The 21,197-nt window shown below is 36.7% G+C and overlaps 1 protein-coding gene across 1 annotated transcript; it reads right to left on the bottom strand.

The window, feature by feature from the left end:
* Window positions 1-210: 210 nt before the first annotated feature.
* On the bottom strand, window positions 211-2,990 carry LOC147791892 (WAT1-related protein At4g30420-like). Its single transcript, XM_087125587.1, has 5 exons — window positions 2,743-2,990; window positions 2,544-2,660; window positions 1,930-2,335; window positions 1,710-1,861; window positions 211-421 (listed from the first exon to the last, which is right to left on the bottom strand). The coding sequence occupies exons 1-5, from the start codon at window positions 2,988-2,990 to the stop codon at window positions 211-213; spliced, it is 1,134 nt and encodes a 377-aa protein (XP_086981713.1).
* Window positions 2,991-21,197: the final 18,207 nt, after the last annotated feature.

Genomic DNA, 21,197 nt, shown 5'->3' with positions numbered 1-21,197 from the left:
CATAATATGTAATCAACGTCTTAATACCCTTGTCATATTTACTTTACAAGGTTATTCTTAAGGTAGGTTTTACAGCTTAAAACAACATAAGATTAAAACAAAAAGGTTGAAAAAAAAAAAAACTACATCTTACACATTTTTTTTTCCCTTTTTTGTTGGAGAACAAGTGGACCATAAATTGAGGTGGAGTACATCGATAAATCCCTTTGTCTAGTATTCAATATGACGTATACATTCTTTTGATAAAAGACGTTCCTCCAAATCAATTTTATAGCTATCTGTCTCAATTGAAGCTGATTCACAATTATCGTCTTGTTTTTCAACTCTATGTTTTTCTCTATCTTCTTCCTTCACATAATCACTTGCTTTTCCCCAAAGAACAATGTACAATCCAATAATTACAGCCACACCCCCTAGCAAGCTGAAAATTACAAACAAACAAATAAAAAAAAAAAAAAAAAAAAAAAAAAAAAACTTATGAGAGGATTCTTCACCCATAATTTTTTTAAATAGAAATTTGTCAATTTTAACAGACAATTTGAAAGGGACAGTAGAGGTTAGGGTTGGAGCACATATATATACACTCTTATCTACTTTTTATCTAAAAAATTAATCTCTGTTTGCACAACTAGTTTAAATTTGGACTAGAATACTTTCTCATTTCTCATTTTGAAATAAGATTTAGAATTTAGATTTGTCACTTAATAACTTTGACATTCTCCTAGACAGACCACATTGTCTAGTTGCCTTAAATTGATTTCGAGAATGAATTCTTTTTATTAACCTATTTTCTAAATAAAAAAGTTAGGTGATTATCCAACATAGAATTGTTAAATGAACACGACTCTCCACAATGATGTGATATTGTCCACTTTGAGCATAAGCTCTCATGGCTTTGCTTTGGGCTTCTCAAAAGGCCTCGAACCAATGGAGATAGTATTCCTTGATTATAAACTTATGATCATTTCCTAAATTAACTGATGTGGGACACTTTCATCCAACACCTCCCCTCGAACAAAGTATGTCTCCCCTTAATCGAGGCTCGACTCCTTTGGAGTCTTCTCTAGTCACTTTTTGACTATGCCTTCGAGGCTCACAATACTTTGTTTGACATTTGAGGATTTGTCAATCTATTGGCATGGTTAAGTTGGGCATGACTCTGGTATCAAATGGTACTGTAACCTATATGGGTCACGATCTCAAGTATTTATAGATGTGTATAATGGAGATGACATTGTAATAAACCATGAAATCATAGATTTGGTAATAAACTAGGAAATCATAGATTCGGTAACAAACTAGGAAATCATAGATTCCCTTTGACAAACGAGTAAATCAGTAGATTATCTTACTATGTACATATATGATCTATTCTATGTTTAACAAGAATTACTCAAAATTTAACACTTTGAACTTTGAAATTTTTATGATTAAGTTACCAAAAAGAAAGTCGCACCTTGTTCATATGGTAATAGCATATGAATTTTTTAAATTCTTTCAACTATCACATCCTCGTAATCACTTTTATTTGGATGTAGTTTCAGTTCATTCATGTACCTCTCCCTTATTTAGGCGTCACATTAGCCGAGTAAAAAAAATATTTTTTATATTTGGGTCTAGAGAATAATACCAAACCCTAACATGAGGCTTTTCACCATGGTTAAAATTATTTAAAGAAAAAAAAAATCATGAAGCATATATAATTTTACCTTCCGGTATAAATCTCCTCATGGAAAAATATAGCTGCCAAAATTGTTGTAATAATGGTGCAAAAAGGGTTGAATATTGCAGAGAAGACAGGTCCCCTCTTTGAAATACCCCAAGCTTGAAGATAGTAGGCAACTCCTGACCCAAAAATTCCCTAATAACCAAACACAATTAGATCTCAAAATTACCTCTAAAATTGGTAAATTGTAAAAAATTACTTACTGAGAAGAGGTAACAAATAAGTTCAGTATTTGAATGAATCTTCCACGTTTCTAAATTGGCTCCCTCTACCCATAATGTGAAAGCCACTGATTGTATGAGTGAAAAAAAACAAGTCCATGCTGATAAGGATAGCTTGTCAGGATAGCTTTCCATTGCTGGCACCTGCAATATCAACCAAATTGACCAACAGCAACAGCTCCCAAACAGACTCAGTGACCCCAACAACCAAGCCTCATCGCTTCCACTTTCCACATCAAATATTGCAGATTTCACTCCAAAAGCTTGTGTGACATTGAGAAGCTTTGGACCTCTTAGAAGGGCCATGAACATAGCCCCACCCACACAAACCACTGTCCCTCCAATCTTAGCCATGCTCCTCAAGTTTCTCATCTTCACGCTCTCCATCCTGCAAATTTCAAACCGTTAAGTCGGATGAGGGTTTATAAGTAAAGAATACATCTCCATTAGTTGAGGTCTTTTGGGGAAGCTCAAACCAAAGTCACGAGAGAGCTTATGCTCAAAATGGATAATATCATACCATTGTAAAGAGACGTGATTCCTAACAAAGTCACCACTAAACTTAAAAGCTTAATATAATCCTATGGGTAACCCACCCGACCACCGCGGCTATGAGAAAGGTCATTGCTGGAATTAGATTCTCCATCGCCGTCGCCAATGACGAGCTGGCTAAGAAAAGTCCCTCATAGAAAAAGTTAAGGTTGATGGTTGTCCTGTTCAAGGTAGACGTTAATTTCAAGATTGAATATGAAATCAAGAAGTTAATGTTTGTAAAGAATATTGTAAAAAGGGTACCCGGCAAGAGCAGCAAGGAAGATGAGATAAAAGCTCTTGAAATCCAAAGAAAGCTTCATGGATTTGGAGCTGGAGAAGTAAGCAACGGGTGCTATGGAGAGCGTGGCAAAGGCCTGCCTGTACACGATGAACACTCTAGGACTCATGCCCTCCAACAGGGCAGCCCGGGAGATGAGTGTGACAATGGCATAAATTGCTTGAATTCCCAACATCGCCATTGCTGGCAAGTATTCTTCCACCACACCCATATTGCCTTTCTTTCTTTTGTGAGGGTTTCTTTCTCTTCTTCTATCTCAAATGCTTTCTAACTTTCTATTTCATATCATTTTAGAACGAAATAATATATATAAAGTTTAGTTTGCTATCCCACACACCACTTCAATGCTCAACTCTCAAAGGGCCTACATGATTTAAGTTGTGGGATCCACGAAGAAGAAAAAAAAAAAAAACACAAAAAAAAAACTTAGTCACGTGATTGTTGAAAAATGGAGTAGCCATATGCATGTTTGGTTTAACCGTTATAGACTAGATCACAAATGTTAAAATTCTCAAATCTAAATGATTTTATCAAGGAAGAATATAGAATAGATTTACCTTCATCATCAACCTCACAAGTAAAAAAATAACATTTTCTAAATTCAAGATTTGAATAAGTCGACAAGATAGCTTGATATAAGTTACTTAAATGACTCTAGCATACAAATTTAGACACAAGAAATGTAAAGGAACAAGCTCATAAAACATAATATGAAACTTTCATTTTGATATCCAAAATCTCTAAAATCGTTTTAATGGTAAAGCAACAACATGAATGATTATTTATATCATTGAACATAAACTCTAGAGTAACTCATGATCAATTGAAAGGTTGTAACTCTCATGCACATTAATACTATAATAGTCACTAGCTAAAATGGTAACTTAGAACATTAAAAATAATACTCCAAAATTGAAAAATAAAATAAAACATCCCTGAGTATAAGAATTAATATTCTAATAATTCAACCCAAAGTTTGTAACCTACCCAACAATAATTTAAACTCCCATTGAAGTAGTTTGGAGTAGCTTAAGGTACTAGTCCAGATTTCGAGTGAGCTCGAGTTACCTTTAATGAAGCATGAGTTGTAGCTGAATTCATTTAATACTCTATTTTTTTTGTTACCTCAAGTAAGGATAAGATATATATATATATCTATATTTTAGAACTGTTCGGAGTGATTGTTGAATTTTATCTCCTCTTTGAGTTTGCATGAATGCTTAGTTTATGCTTTTGGTACTTTAGTGATTAATTGGATTATCTTCCTAATAAGCTTTCACACATGTTTAGGTTATGAATATCATGCTTTAAGTGACCGTTAGGATTAACTCCCTAACAAAGCATACACAAGAGAATCAAGTTAAGACTAGGGCTCAAGAGCAAGAGCGATTTCAAGTTGACTCAAGTCAAAATGTTTCAAGTAGACCAAGCGCCTTAGGATAGTGATCGGCGATAAGAGGTCTAGACCTGCACCCAAAAATTGGATTTTCCCCGAGGAGTTAGTACTGAATGTCCTGGAAATGATAGATGAAACCATCTAGTCACCCTACGAACCTAGTAAACTTCCATGGCATCCAAGGATTACTAAGTTAGTTCTTTTAGGCTATTAGCAGTATGAACGGTGTCATCAGAGTCTCTACTACCCTTTCCACTCCAGTATCAATATTGATGAGTTAGGCCTAGGGCGGTTAGGGTAGTGCATCAAGATGACCAGGAGCCCCAACTTTGTGGAAATTGCTAGGGGTCTCTTGAACAGGACCATTGAGCTGTAAACTCGTTCTTGAAAGGGGAAGCGTGAAACCACATAGGTTGACCCACTAGCTAGTCGGCACATGGGAGATCGCTCCTCCAAAACTTAGGTGACGTTATGGTCCTATGAGATGGTCCGCTAGCTAAACTTCCATGGATGATGTTCAAATTAGTAGACACCATACCGTCCCATTAGAAGTTTATGAGGTAACACCTCAACCCACGATACCAGTCATTTACCGCATAGGCAAAGCAAGCTAGTCAAAGAATATAGATGTTGGATGAACTATACAAACCCCTAGGGTTAAGTTTCAAGCTAGAGAACAGCTCGATACTATGAGGTGTAACACTCGAGTCGCTACGAGGATCTAATACCTTATTTTTTCTACTAGTTAAAACTTCAAGGATTTTATTTAGGGCCTTAAAAGACTAAATTTCAAAATTACTTAGAAGAGAAAAATCCTTAGAAAAGATGGAGAAACTAAAAAAATATAAACACAAATATTAAAAAATTAGAAAAAACTGGTCAAACTCAACCGTGAGGGATAAGCGGGTCATTTTGACCCACCATTCCTAATTAGGGTTTGGATTAGCCATAAACATAAGTCTAATGAGGAAGGAAAGGAAGAAAGAAGGAAAAAGAAAAGAGAGAGAAAAGAAAATGATAGTTTAGGGTTCATGAGAGAGTTGAAATCAACTCCAAATGGAAATTTGGAGTTGGAGTTTCGTAAGAGTTCGTTCCTTCACAAGAATCACTCATTCAGAGAAAACTCGTGTGTGCCTCCATCAAACTAGATTCAAAAGCTCACCAGGTGTCATGTGGCCCGCTCGCCGACTTGGAACTGAGGCACGATTTTCTCCATCCGACCTGACATGCTTCATGCCCCGAGAATTGTACCAAGTGTCAAACAAGGAGTGCGCATACACCTCCCCCTAGGTGCATTGGTACATGCGCATGTGTAGCCGTTCTCTATGAGTGAGTACACCTTTTCGTCCTGTTCGACTGTTTTTCACTCTGATTTTGATGCTAATCCTATTTTGACTTAATTTAGGACCTATCAAAAAGATTTCATAAACATAGTAGCTCGTAACACGTAGAAAAGTTAGTTCGGGAAGGCACACGTTATCCAAGTAAGTAAGCACACAAACTTTAGACAAGTAATACTTGTAGGAATCGCTAGAACGTGTTAGCTTGTGAGCATTTCTTACCTTAGGTAGTTAGAAAATGCACGTTACAATTTCAGTTGAGTATGTGATGTTTGTATGTTATGGAAAAATTATTGTTATGCCCCTAGATTGAGATTTCCAAGAAGCATGTTGTTTTATGTTTTATTCCAAGTTAGAAAGAGAATATTCATACTAGAATACGTGGGTAATATGGATGAGTAAACTATGTAAGATATAAGAAATTAACAAAATTCCGTTATGATGAGATTTGTGATAAATGTTGTTTTATATGTTTTCCGCTGTGTTAGAAAGTAGGATGGACTATTGTGATATGTGCTTTAGGTGATTACTTTAGGCTTTCTTAGTCAGGAGTACTAGGGTCTAGACCCTTTGACGGTCCCTCTCGATTCTAAGCTGCTTAGTCTATTGGAGGCGTCCTGACCTAGGTCATCATCTAGCCAACCTAACTCTAATGCCCTAGCTCTGTGCAGATAAACACGCTCCATAGGAGGAACACACAGTCAAACACTTGGAGTTAAAACATACTTTATCATGCAAACATATAAACAAACAAGCTCAACGGGAAAATAACATCCATCAATCACCTAGAGCACATATCACAATAGCCCATCCTCCTTTCTAACACAGTGGAAAGCATATAAAACAACATTCATCACAAATCGTATCATATATTTTGGTTATTTCTTACATCTTACATAGTTTACTCATCCATATTGCCAACTCGTATTCTAGTCATGCATATTCACTTTCTAACTTTGCATAAAACATAAAACACCATGCTTCTCGAAAATATCAACAGAGGGGCATAACGATCATTTTCCCCTCAGATACAAATAGCACATTGTCACATCTATTTTTCACAAGCTGCAACTGAAGGTTGAGTCGATGGTGTAAGAAGACTAGCAATTTTTTCGTGGAATAAAATAAAGTTAATTTAAAACATAATATAGAGTATATTATTTCAAAATAGAGTTCATACATAATAGTTAAAACACAAAAAAAGGAATGGACACAAAATATTTTAGAACAAAAAGAGTCGAGGATGACAGGTGAGGCCTGTCTTGGCACCTTCTCCAGAGTCTACTCTCGACCTCGATCGACTCCTTATTTACTTGAAAAAACATGGAGGGAGTACAAAGACTAAGTAGTGTAACACTCGAAGTAAGGTTAAAAGTAACCCAAAGAATCCAAGAAAATGAATTAAGAAATTCAAGAAAGGACAAGAGTCTTAAACAAGTTATTTCAATACCCTAACAAATAAATTTAAGGATTTAAAAGGCCTTTGAAGAAAGATTGAAAAAGAAAAAGGAAGCATATATAACGAAAATGTCTTTCGAATTTTTAAGGATTTTCCTAGATTTTGAATTCCTTATTAAAAAGGAATTTCAAGGTGGTCAAGAACTAAAAAAAAATGGCCAGAGAAGAGTGAATAAATAAAAAATTGGATTGAAAAAAATAAAATATTAGGATAATGGAAAATTACCAAAATACTCTAGAATTTTGAGATAATTACGAAAATGTCACGAATCAGAAAATCTGATACGCGACAATGAGCTATCCTCAGAAAATCTACCGTATCTTCAATTTTAGCTTTTGAATTTTCACTAAATTTGAGTATGTTCTAGAGAAGACGCCTCATGACATCCAACGACCAGAATTCAAATTGGAGGTCGGTTGCTCGATGATCGAAGAGGATATTTTTGACAAGAAATCTAGAAAACTCAATCTCTCAATCACAACGAATCTAGAGGTTTCAATGTCGGGTAAAGCTCCCTCTATAAAGTCTAAAGTTGGGGCTTTCATTTGGAACAAGGATCAAGCCAAGTAGATCTCCTTAATTGAAAGTAATAGTCGTTTAGTTTTTGGGTTACTTACTCTCAGGTTTCTTCCAGATTCGTGAGTAATTGTCCACCATTTCCCTTCCAACTTGTTCTTAAACCTTCTAACAAGATTATGCACAAGTTTTATGAAGAATTGAGTGTTGAAAGAGTCTCAAACCCGTTCTCCCAATACGGATTGCCATTCAGGTTTTGCACCTTCAAGGAATATTTCCATAAAAAACTGCGAAGTCTAACAAGTCCCAAAGCGTGCCCAGTTGAAGAACATCAGTTTTAGGTTTATTTGGGGGTAAGGATCGAATTTTCATCTAAAGTCAATTTATCTTAAAACTCAGCATTCTTTTAGGAGGATTAAGTTGAGTAACTTTGATAAAATAAAAAATAAAAAATTGAGAGTTAAAACGTCCTAGATCAAGTTGCCAAAGAAGTCGATCCTATGCGTTTTCGGGTGAGCTGCAGATTGTGAAGAAATTTTCAAAATTAAGGCCACAAGCTTAAAGACGTTTGTCCAAAAAAATTCCTTTAGCTTGTCGGAAGGACAATAAAGAAATTCCATGAAGAAATTGGGTCATGAAAACCAATAGAAATTGCTGCCCAATAAGTTTTTTCTTGGTTGAGCTCCGACAAGGAAAATAATTTCCGACGAACTTTAGAGGTGAATAACTTAAGCTACGATCCACGAGAAGAAATGAAATCAATCCCTAACTCTTTACAAAACGTTACCGGTCTGCTTGGAAACATTTCTTCGAATTTTCTTACCATCAACGTGTTTCTAACACTTTGGTCCTCCTAGAGTTACCCCATTTCGCGTTAGTGATGTTTCACATTGACAGGGTTCAAAGGTCACTACAAAAGTATTGTCATCCATTACCCGTGATTACAATCTCATAGGTTTTATAGGCTCTAAACTAAGTAAGCATGTCCAACTATCTAGCATCACACAGTGTTTCAATGTAATTTAAGGTTACTTAGGCTATCTTAAGCCCTAGATCTCGTTCTTTGAACTTGTGATGAAGCGGTCTATCTTAACCTTCTCTGTATTAACTTTTCCCATGGCTTCAATCCTTCTATAAAGTGGAAGATCTTGTCCTTCTCAGACATATCTCGGATGCCCAACATCAACATCGACGACTATTTGACATATTCTCGGATGTTTCCTGTGTGTTTGAGGTCTCGCAGCTTCCTTCTAGCCAAGATTTCAACATTCTTTGGGAAGAATTGACATCAAAGTTCTTGTTTTAGTATTTCTTAGGTATCTACTGTGTATCGACCCTCTTGAATATCCATGTACCTCGACCTCCACCACATTTTTGCATCCTCAGCTAGATGCATGGTGGCCAAGGTGACTTTTTTCTCCTCTGTCACTGTGTTTGTCACCTGAAAGTATTGCTCAAGGTCGAAGATGTAGTTCTTCAGTTTTTGTGGCTTTTTCTTCTAGGTTGTTCACTTCGTACATCAGTTCCTGAATGGGTAACCTATCCAACCTGTTAGGTTTTGGAGCCTGCTACTTATTTATAGCTTGGTCAATGGTTATATCCGGTAAAGCTATATATGGTAAATAGCTATATAGAGTAGATGGTTAAATCTGTAAAGCTATATATAGTAAACTGAACCATATATACATAGAACTTTGAAAATGTACTTTCTATATTCTCTGTATTCTCTTCTACTGTACATATCTGTAGTCATCAATACAAAATCTTTAGCCAGAATTCTCCTTACATTTTCTCTATCCTATTCTTTGTGTTCATCTAGATCGAGTGTGTGCATTTTTGTGCGATCCTAACAACTGGTATCAGAGCTAGGCGGAAGTCACCACAATTTGGGAAGATGGAAAGTTCAAAGATTGGAATTGAGAAGTTCGATGGATCCAATTTCGGTTTCTGGAAGATGCAGATTGAAGATTGTCTGTACCAGAAAGATCTTCACGAACCCCTGTTAGGGTGAAGTCGGATACCATGACCACGGAACAGTGGAAGCTTAAAGATCGATAAGCCTTAGGGCCGATCGGTTGACGCTATCTAGAAACGTGGCGTTCAACATCTTCAAGGAGAAGACAACGTCAGATCTATTGAAGGCGTTGTCGAATATGTACGAAAAACCGTCGGCTATGAACAAGGTGTATTTGATGCGGAGATTGTTCAATCTATAGATGTCTGAAGGTGAATCTATTGTTGATCATATGAATGAATTCAATATGATCATAAGTCAACTGAGTTCGGTGGAAATTAATTTCGAGGATGAAATTAAAGCGTTGATTTTGATATCATCTTTACCCGAGTCATGGGATACTGTTGTTGCCGCAATCAGCAGTTCCTGAGGATTTGATAAAGTGAAGTTTGATGAAATTTGAGATATAGTTCTCAGCGAAAGTATTCGCAAACGGGAAATTGGAGATTCATCAGGCAATGCTCTCAGTGCTGATCGAAGGGGAAGAAGTAAATCAAAGAGCTCAAACAAACATGGGCGATCAAAATCAAAGAACCGGAGAAAATCTCCAAACAAACACAACGTAACGTGTTGGAGTTGTGGAGGAAAAGAACACTTTCGGATAGATTGTACAAAACTGAAGAAGAACCAGAATCATAAATCTGAAGATGATGATGATTCTACATATACAACAGAAGATACTGAGGACGCTTTAATCCTTAGTGTGGACATCCCAGCTGAATCTTGGATTTTGGATTCAGGTGCATCTTTCCATTCATCTCCAAGCAAGAATTGTTTTGAAATTTCAAATCAGAAAATTCGGGAAGGTGTATCTTGCCAACAACAAAACCTTGGAGATTGAAGGTAAGGGAGATGTCTCCATACAAACTCCAGCAGGAAATTAGTGGACATTACAAGATGTCGAATACATTCCTGATCTTAAGAAGAACATGATCTCTATTGGTCAGTTGGATAGCACAGACTATGCAATAGAGTTTGGAAAAAGTTCGTGGAAGATTGTGAAAGGTGCCATGGTTGTTGCACATGGCACAAAATCCGGTACCCTATACACTACTGTAGAGTGTGTAAACATGACTGCTGCTGCTGAGAGTCTTCCAATTCAAGTCTATGACACAATAGACTTGAATATGACACAATAGACAAGGAATGAAGATGCTGACTGCGAAAGAAGCTTTAGAACGCTTAAAATCTGTTGATATGGGTCTTTGTGAGAGTTGTGTTATGAGCAAATAGAAACGAGTTAGTTTCACAAAGGCTGCCAGAGAATCGAAGAAAGTGCGGTTGGAAATGGTCCATACAGACGTTTGGGGACCATCTCCAGTTTCATCACTTGGTGGATCAAGGTTCTACGTCACCTTCATCAATGACTTCAGTAGGAAGGTATGAGTTTACTTTCTGAAACACAAGTCAGATGTGTTTGCCACCTTCAAAAAATGGAAAGCTGAAGTTGAAAATCAGACCGGCTTAAAGATCAAATGCCTGAGGTCTGACAATGGAGGAGAGTACAACAAATTAGAGTTTAAAACATTTTGTGCAGCTGAGGGAATTAGATTAATAAGAACAATTTCCAGTAAGGCAAGACATAATGGTATTGTAGAAAGGATGATGAATAGAACATTGAATGAGCGAGAAAGAAGCATGAGGATTCATTCTGGACTACCAAAGACATTCTAGGGTGATGCTGTGAACACAGCAGCATATTTGATTAATGGAGAGCCGTTAGTACCCTTGAAGTTCAAATTGCCCGAAGAAGTATGGACAGGAAAAGAACTCAAGTACTCTCACTTGAGAACTTTTGGTTGTACTGCGTATGTTCATCTTGATCCAGAGAAGAGAGATTAACTTGATGCTAGCTAAGGCTGTGAAATGCTACTTCATAGGCTATGGCTCTAACATGTTCGGGTACAGGTTTTGGGATGACAAGAATAGGAAAATCCTAAGACACTGCAATGTGACCTTTGATGAAAATGTCCTGTACAAGGACAAAGAGAGAATAAACTCTGAGACTATGAAGCAAGTGGAAGTTAAGCTTGAGTGGCAAGAAATTCACCTAGTGATGTCACAGCAGAAGCTCAAGAAACTCCTGATCCTGTTGCTGAAGAACCAGATGTGGAGCAAGTTACACCTGAGCAGGTGTTGAGGAGATCATCTAGAACTATCAGAGTACCAGATAGATACTCACCGTCATTACATTATCTGTTGCTGGTTGACGAAGGAGAACCAGAGTTCTTTGATGAAGCCCTACAAGTGGAAGATTCAACCAAGTGAGAGCAAGCCATGGATGATGAGATGAGCTCACTTGAAAAGAATAATACGTGGGTATTGACTGAGTTACCTACAGGAAAGAGAGCTCTGTTGAACAAATGGGTGTTCAGAATCAAGGCTGAACCAGATGGCAGAAGGAGGTTTAAGGTTCGGTTAGTAGTTAAAGGATATTCACAAAGAAAAGACATTGATTATGCTGAGATCTTTTCTCCTGTTGTGAAATTAACTACTATCCGAATTCTGCTGAGTATTGTTGCATCGGAGAATTTGCACCTTGAGCAAATGGATGTAAAAACGGCGTTTTTACATGGAGATCTAGATGAGAAGATCTATATGCAACAACCAGAAGGGTTTGCAGCTCCACCAAGGAGCACATGGTGTGTAAGCTCAATAAGAGCTTGTATGGACTGAAACAAGCACCTAGACAATGGTACAAGAAGTTTGACTCCTTCATGTCTTTAGTATTTGAGATGAAAGATTTGGGTACAGCGAAGCAGATTCTTGAGATGAGGATTTCTCGAGATAGATCTGCTGGCACATTAAATCTATCCCAAGAGCGGTACATTGAGAAGGTGTTGTCCAAATTCAAGATGAATGACGCTAAACCGAGGACTTCCCTCTTGGAAAATCGTATTAAATTGTCAAAGGGGCAAAATCTCCAAGACATTGAGGAACGTGAGCACATGGAATCAGTTCCGTACGCTTCTGCAGTTGGAAGTTTGATGTATGCTATGGTCTGCACTAGACCTGATATAACACATGCAGTGAGAGTTGTTAGCAAGTACATGGCAACTCTAGGAAAAGAACATTGGGAAGCTGTGAAGTGGCTTCTGAGATATCTGAGAGGTTCATCCAATAATTCACTTTGTTATGGCAATGACAAAGTAGTTTTGCAAGGTTTTGTGGATGCTGATCTGAGTGGAGATGTAGACTCTAGCAAGAGCACATCTGGATATATTGTTAGGATTGCACAACAACGCACACGCTCGATCTAGATGAACACAAAGAATGGGATAGAGAAAATTGGAAGGAGAACTCAAGGATTTTTCTATTGATGACTTCACGTATGTACAGTAAGAGAGAATTACAGAGAATAGAAAGTACATTTCAAATCTCTACCAGACGGGATATATATATAGTTCAGTTTACTATATATAGCTTTACCAGATTTAACCATCTACTATATATAGCTATGTACTATATATAGCTTTACCCGATTTAACCATCTACTATATATAGTTATTTACCATATACAGTTTTACCAAATATAGTTTTACCAAATATAGCTTTACCGAATATAACCATTGACCAAGCTATAAATAAGCATCAGGCTCCATAACCTAACAATTCTCCCACTTGGAGACTGATCTAGTCAACCAAGAATTTCATTCTCAAACGACCATGAGCATCTTCATGGTCTTCATGGCACCATATCAATTGAGGCTTTGCACAACCTCAATATTCCAACATCAACACATTTTGTCAACATGTTTGCTAGATTCTTCTCCAAACACATCAGCATCTTTCACTAACCTGCAAGTGAAATGGTATCGTCTTCTGTGTTTTCTCTTGAAATGATAGACTGGGTTTCTTTGCCAACTGTTTGACACTCTGACTATCTCTGTAAAGAATATCTTCGTGCTACTTCTTGCCCATTCTTCCAGATAGTCAGTCATCCATATCGTCTTCTTTCCAGCTTCAACTATTGCCACGTACTCAGCCTCATACAACGCATTTTTGAAGCCTAGACGTCTCATCATCCATGGCTTGCTCCTACTTGGTTGTATCCTTCAACTGTAGGGCCTCATCAAAGGGCTTTGGTTCTCTTTCATCAGCAACAGATAGTGTAATGAAGGTACATACATATCTGGTACTCTGATAGTACAATATGATCTTCTCAACACCAGTTCAGGTGTCACTTGCTCCACTGCTGATTCCTCCGCAACAACCTCAGGAGTTTGTTGAGTATCTACTACAAGATCACTTGGTGATTTTCTCCGCAACTCAACCTCAACTCCCACTTGCTTTGTTGTCTTGGAACCTTGCTCCACATCTGGTTCCTCAGCAATAGTCTCAGGAGTTTCTTGAGTATCTGCTACAACATCACTAGGTGAGTTTCCCTGAAACTCAAGCTCAACTCCCACTTGTTTCATGGTCTTGGAACCTTGCTCCACATCTGGTTCCATTTCCAACCGCACTTTCTTCAATTCTCTGGCGGTCCTTGTGAAGCTAACTCGTTTCTACTTGCTCATAACGTAGTTCTCACAATGACCCACATCAGCAGATTTCAGACCTTCTAAAACTCCTTTCGTAGTCAGCCTCTTCATTCCTTTCGCTCTCATAGGTTCAAGTCTATTGTGCCATAGACTTGAATTTAAAGCACTCTTAGCAACAGCAGCTATGTTCATACACCCTGCAGTGGTGTATAGGGTTCCAGATTTTGAGCCACGTGCTACCACCGTAGCACCCTTCATAATCTTCCACGAACCCTTCCCTAACTTTGTTGCATAACCTATGCTGTCCAACTGACCAATAGAGATCAGGTTCCTTTTGAGAGCAGGAGTATATCTGACATCCTATAATGTCCACTGATTTCCTGCTGGAGTTTTTATGCAGACATCTCTTTTTCCTTTAATCTCCAAATCTTTGTTGTCGGCAAGATACACCTTCTCGAAATTTCCAAATAATTCCAGAACAACTCTTTATTTGGAGACGGATGAAAAGATGCACCTGAATCCAAAATCCAGGATTGAATCGAACTGTCCGCGCTGAGGATTAGAGCGTCCCCAATGTCTTCTGCTGAATTTATAGAATCATCATCATCTCCAGATTTGTGATTCTACTTCCTCTTTGGTCTTGTACAACCTGTCCGAAAGTGACCTTTTTCTCCACAATTCCAACACGTTACGTTTGGTCTATTTGGAGATTTTTCTCTGTTCTTTGATTTTGATCGCCCTTCGGTTTACTTCTTCCCCTTCGATCAACACTGAGAGCATTGCTTGATGAATCTCCAGTTTCTCGTTTCTGAATACTTTCGCTGAGAACTACATCTCGAATTTCACCAAACTTCAGTTTATCAGATCCTCGGGAACTGCTGATTGCGGCAACAACAGTATCCCATGACTCGGATAAGGATGACATCAAAATCAACGCATTAATTTCATCTTCGAAATTAATTTCCACCGAACTCAGTTGACTTATGATCATATTGAATTCATTTATATGATCACCAACACGTTCACCTTCAAACATCTGTAGATTGAACAATCTACGCATCAAATACACCTTGTTCATAGCCGACGATTTTTCGTACATATTCGACAGTGCCTTCATCAGATCTGACGTTGTCTTCTCCTTGATTATGTTGAACGCCACGTTTCTGGATAGCGTCAACCGGATCATCCCTAAGGCTTGTCGATCCTTGAGCTTCCACTGTTCCGTGGTGATGGTATCCGGCTTCACCCCCAACAGAGGTTCGTGAAGATCTTTCTGGTACAGATAATCTTTAATCTGCATCTTCCAGAAACCGAAATCGGATCCATCGAACTTCTCAATTCCAATCTTTGAACTTTCCATCTTCACAGATCGTGGTGAATTTTACCTAGCTCTGATACCAGTTGTTAGGATCGCACAACAACGCACACGCTCGATCTAGATGAACACAAAGAATGGGATGGAGAAAATTGCAAGGAGAACTCTTGGCTAAAAGAATTTTTCTATTGATGACTTCACGTATGTACAGTAAGAGAGAATTACAGAGAATAGAAAGTACATTTCAAAGCTCTACCGGACGGGATATATATATAGTTCAGTTTACTATATTTAGCTTTACCAGATTTAACCATCTACTATATATAGCTATTTACTATATATAACTTTACCCGATTTAACCATCTATTATATATAGTTATTTACCATATATAGTTTTACCGGATATAGCTTTACCAAATATAGCTTTACCGGATATAACCGTTGCACATAGCTATAAATAAGCATCAGGCTCCATAACCTAACATATATCTACACTATAGATGGAATAGCAGTGAGTTGGATGTTCAAGCTTCAGAAATGCGTTGCTCTTTCATCTACTGAAGCTGAGTACGTGGCAATAGCTGAAGTTGGAAAGGAGATGATATGGATGACAGACTATCTAGAAGAATTAGGCATGAAGCAGTGCAAGAAGATTCTTTATACAGATAGTCAGAGTGTCATACAGTTGGTGAAAAATCTAGTCTATCATTCAAGGACAAAACACATTAGAAGGCGATACCACATCACTCGCAGGTTAGTGGAAGAAAGTGATATGTGTTTGGAGAAGATAGATGGTGAAAAGAATCCAGCAGACATGTTGACAAAATATGTTGATGTTGGAAAATTGAGGTTATGCAAAGCGTTAATTGGTATGGTGCAATAATAGTTTAAGAATGAAATTCTTGGTTGACTGGATCAGTCTCCAAGTGGGAGAATTGTTAGGTTATGGAGCTTGCTACTTATTTATAGCTTGGTCAACGGTTATATACGGTAAAGCTATATTAAAGCTATATTCGGTAAAGCTATATATGGTAAATAGCTATATAGAGTAGATGGTTAAATCTGGTAAAGCTATATATAGTAAACTGAACCATATATATCCTTACGATAGAGTTTTGAAAAGGTACTTTCTATATTCTCTGTATTCTTTTTTAATGTACATATCTGTAGTCATCAATACAAAACCTTTAGCAAGAATTCTCCTTGCATTTTCTCTATCCTGCTCTTTATGTTCATCTGGATCGAGTGTGTGCGTTGTTGTGCGATCCTAACACAACCAACCCACTACTACATCAACCATGTTGGTCTTGTCAGCGAGCTCTTTCACCCGCTCGTCTATGTATTGAATATTATTAGGGACTTCTCACAAGTATCGTATCTATTATTCTATGTTGACCAGTTGGTCGACGAGGGACTTACTCAACTGCTTGGTCATATAAATGTTTACCCAATCACTTTTGGAGTCAACTCGACTCTAATACCAACTGCCACAGTCATGCTCTTACACGACACTTGTAAGCGATTGTGCAACACTCACTCTCACTACTTAGTGAGTCACCAAACTCAAAATCGTGTCGCCTTAAGCCTGACGACGTAGACCCAAGAATCTTACTCGCTTTAAGAAACAAGTTTTAGAAAATAGGAACAGAGAAATTTTTTAGAAAGAGAGTTTGAAAGCAAGATTAAGAGAAATGAAGAAAGCGATGTTATGTGCTATAAGCGAAAAAGGCAACACAACGGTTTAGATAACATATAACTCTAGGTAAGAAGAATTGACGACTAATCGCATCCTCAAATAGTACATTCTAAGACATTTCAAGTCTACCAGGTATAGACATGATTCTATCGAATACACTTAGAAAATACAGTAAAGAAACTATATATCATGAAGCTTGTAAAGGAAAACAATAAAGTGATACAACACAAGGGTTTTGGCATGGAATGGGCACATGGCCATGGGTAACACGCCTTGGACAAGCATGATCGTGACACTTGGCATCCAGAGTTATGATCACAGGAGGCTTGTTTATAGGTACTGAATCTTGTACTGGGCCTTAGGGTACCTTGCGCCCAAATCCATGGGTTAGATGTCTCGCACTCTAAGTGTCTGCTCTCTATCTTCCTAATGCTAGTGTGTTATCACATTACCCCTCTTGTCTTCCTCACCGTCTCTAAATACTATAGCTCAAATTTGACATCGTCTTATAGGGTTAACGTTCACTCTTTATCGCCCTAAAATTTTACCATAATTTAATATCTCTAGAACATATCCCAAAATATACATCTAATTCATATAGGTCTTACAACATATCATAAGCTACTTTATTATATAGGGATAGATTGCATACATAGTCGCAACCAGGCCTGTCGTTAAAATTTAAATCGAAGTAAAATAAAATGAAAGATAAAAAATATGATAAAATTTAAATCAAAATAAAGATTAAAAAAAAAAACTGCAATTAAATACAAAATAAAATCCCATTACAAAACGGTAGTGTTCACATAATTGCAAATGGGGAGTAGGTTTTAGATACAATTACAAAACAAAATATAAAAATGGACTAATTCCCTTAAACGACCCCTCTGTGAACACCGAAAAAAGAAAGGAAAAATAGGTGATTATAAAAATACTTAGTAAGCAACCTATTTGTAATTATCTTAGGATTTTCTTTGAGCTCCAGGAAGTTCGGTCCTAATCTCTACTACTATATGAGTATCTCGAGTGCCTCAAATTTCTAAGTGATTCTCTAATCTAAATTTAGAGGCTCGGTTATATATCTTCAATTTAGAGGTCAAATGTTTGAATCTCTCGGGGACAAAAAAAATTGTGAAAAAAAAAAAGTTTATTTCTAAATATATAAAGAGAAAAATAAAAATTGTTATAATTTTTTTTTTTAAACAATGATACAAATTGAAAAAACAAACCTCACTAACTAAATTAATAATAGATTGTAGATCCTTACAAAGTCTTATCTCGTCGTATATAACTTTAAACGTTTGAAATAACTAATTTAATGGTGGGAAGGGAATCACATGCTTCCTAGCTAAAGTGTACAACCAAGGGTTTTTATAGTCTTGGCCTATTCCTATTGTTTTTTTAGTGATTCTTTTTGGGTGGATAGAAAAATTCAAACATCTTCTAATCAAATAATTATGAAAGAGACCTAATCACGTGCTGTTAAAAGTCTATCTTATCTCGAATAAAATCGATTGAGAAGTCAATTTAATCCATCTAAAACAAAATTATATCGGTTAAAAACGTTAAAAGCGAATTAACTAAGTATTTTTTTTTTTTTTTTGTATTAAATGTTATAAAATTAACTAAAGATTTTTGTTATGTTAGACTAGTTGACACTTAACGAGTTTGAGACATCCCACGAGCCAGACAAGATTATTAATTTATAGGTTAAGATCTTATAAACTAAACCTAGATTTAATACCCGAGTTTGCTTTTTTAAAAATACATATTTTGTTACTCTCAAATATATGTTATATTAAGACTATGCTTTTAAGTTTAGTATGATGTAATATAATATCATCACTTAAACCTTGTGATTAGATGTGTGATGTACCAAATTAGTTGGGGAGGAGAACAAACCACCATTTATAAGGGTGTGGGAACCTTCCCCTAGTAGACGCGTTTTAAAGCCTTGAGGGGAAGCCTGAAAGGGAAAGCCCAAAAAGGACAATATCTGCTAGCGGTGGATCTGGGCCATTACAAATGGTATCAAAGCCAGGTTCCGAACGATGCTGTTCCTCGAAGGGGGCTAGACACGAGGCGGTGTGCCAGTAAGGACGCTGGCTCCAAAGGGGGGCGGATTTGGGGGCGGTCCCACATCGATTGGAGAAAGGAAAGAGTGCCAGCGAGGACGCTGGGCCCCGAAGGGGGTGGATTTGGGGGCGGTCCCACATTGGTTGGGGAGGAGAACAAACCACCATTTATAAGGGTGTGGAAACCTTGCCGAGACGCGTTTTAAAGCCTTGAGTGAAAGCCCAAAGAGAATAATATCTACTAGCTGTGGATCTGGGCCGTTAAGAGAGGGCTCTCATTTGCTTTTCAATTCATATTCATTGCCACGTGTTAAAGTTAATGTAGGGTTGAAATTTTGTCCTACTCAATTGAATTTCCTTGTATTTTTCTCTTTGGCATATTGTCTTTTAAATTTTTTTATATTTTAAAGTATTGATACTTTTTTTTTTCAATTGAAAACATGCCTTTTTGAACAACTCATAGAAAATGACGAAATAAATATACAAAAGATTGATTTGACATATATATATTAGAGCTTGCATTTAGTTTATGATAAAATGCTCTTAATTCAATTCCATAGAATGTGAATCTTTAAAACTCGAAGAATATATTTAAAATATAAAAAAAAAAAAAAAAAAAAAAAAGTTTAAGTAAAGTTTGGTCTTCCAATTAGGAATTAGGAGTACTTTTAGATTAAAGTATTATGTTTTGAGTGACAAAATCTAAATTTATTATAAGGTTTTATCAAATTATATTATAAGGTTTTATCAAATTATATTAACGAGGTTTTATCAAATTATATTAACAAGTTGTGCTGAATTGCTCAATGGAGGTAACAATCTGCATGAATCTTGGGAAACTGCTCGAATGAGCTTCTTGACGACGGAGATCTCCTCCACCACGTCGCCTAATGAACGAGACACTAGCATAAGAATTAAGGACCTAGCATAAGAACTTACAAGTCAAGAACAAAACCAAATGGCCCGAGTACTTGCAACAAGAACCAAAACAAGCAAGAAAGAGTGTTGTATCCTAGCATATTATGAACATGATTAAGAGCCTACCAGAAGGCTTCTTACTAAGTGTTTGTACTTACTCCATATTTTTCATGTTGTTCTGGTAAATAGAGAGCTGGTTGAGGTCAGGAGTAGACTCTGGAGAAAGTGTCATAGACAAGCCTCACCCCTCGTCCTCCACCCCTTTTGTTCTAAATATTTTGTATCCGTTTCTTATTTTGTGTTTTTAATTATTATATTGTGTTTTAACTACTTATGTATGAACACTATTTTTTTATAATATAATGTATATTATTTTTTAAATTATATTTGTTTTATCTTGCAAAAAATTTGTCTGTTTTTTTACACCACCGAGTTAGCCCAAAGTCAAGGTTGAGTCTGCGCCTTACACTACTATGGCTTATGAATCAACATTTAGTGGGGGAGTAAAGATTCTTGATTCTTTTGGAGTTCTTTGACACCTACAATAGTGGAAGCTCTCGAGTTCTTTAACACCTAATAGTGGAAGCTTTGATATGCCCACCAAATTTGACTCATGGAAAATCAGTTTTATTAGATCTTCCTCCTCAACGATTTGGAGATTTGTTCTAAATTTGAGATAAATAAATCTAACTTATTTATTATTTATTTGTTTCAATATATTATACATTCTTATATCACAACTTATATTTAAAAAAAAAATCAGATACTTTAGGGCTCTCCATCGTCGTACATAAATAAGTCTAATTGGATCAAAAGTTTTCATTGTAAGTAAAATATTTGTAGAGTAATTCTTTTTGTTTTGCCTAACTTCTTTAAACTAATTAATTTTATTGTTTTTGAACTTGAGCATCAATCCTTCCTTCTACAATATATTCCTTAACTAATTTCTCAGGAAGTACAGGTGTTTATTCATCTATGTTACAATATCAGTTTGAGTGTAAATAAGGCTTTTGAATACGATTTTGGCTTGCTGTTGTGATTCTATAGATGCAGAATATGTTTGTTTGAAAATTTGGAGTGATTCGAGTAGTAAAAGCTCGAGAAACTAGGTCTAGAACGTTGACCAAGAAGTAAGTAGCTAATACAGATTTTTCTTAAGAAATACCGGTAGGAATTATGTGAACATAATATGAGCTTTAAGTTGCATA

This window comes from Cucurbita pepo, chromosome 7 (assembly GCF_057944985.1).
Source record: "Cucurbita pepo subsp. pepo isolate OVF chromosome 7, ASM5794498v1, whole genome shotgun sequence".
Classification (NCBI taxonomy): Eukaryota; Viridiplantae; Streptophyta; class Magnoliopsida; order Cucurbitales; family Cucurbitaceae; genus Cucurbita; species Cucurbita pepo.
Note: the sequence above shows the minus strand (reverse complement) of the source record. Positions and strands in the feature narration are given on the sequence as shown.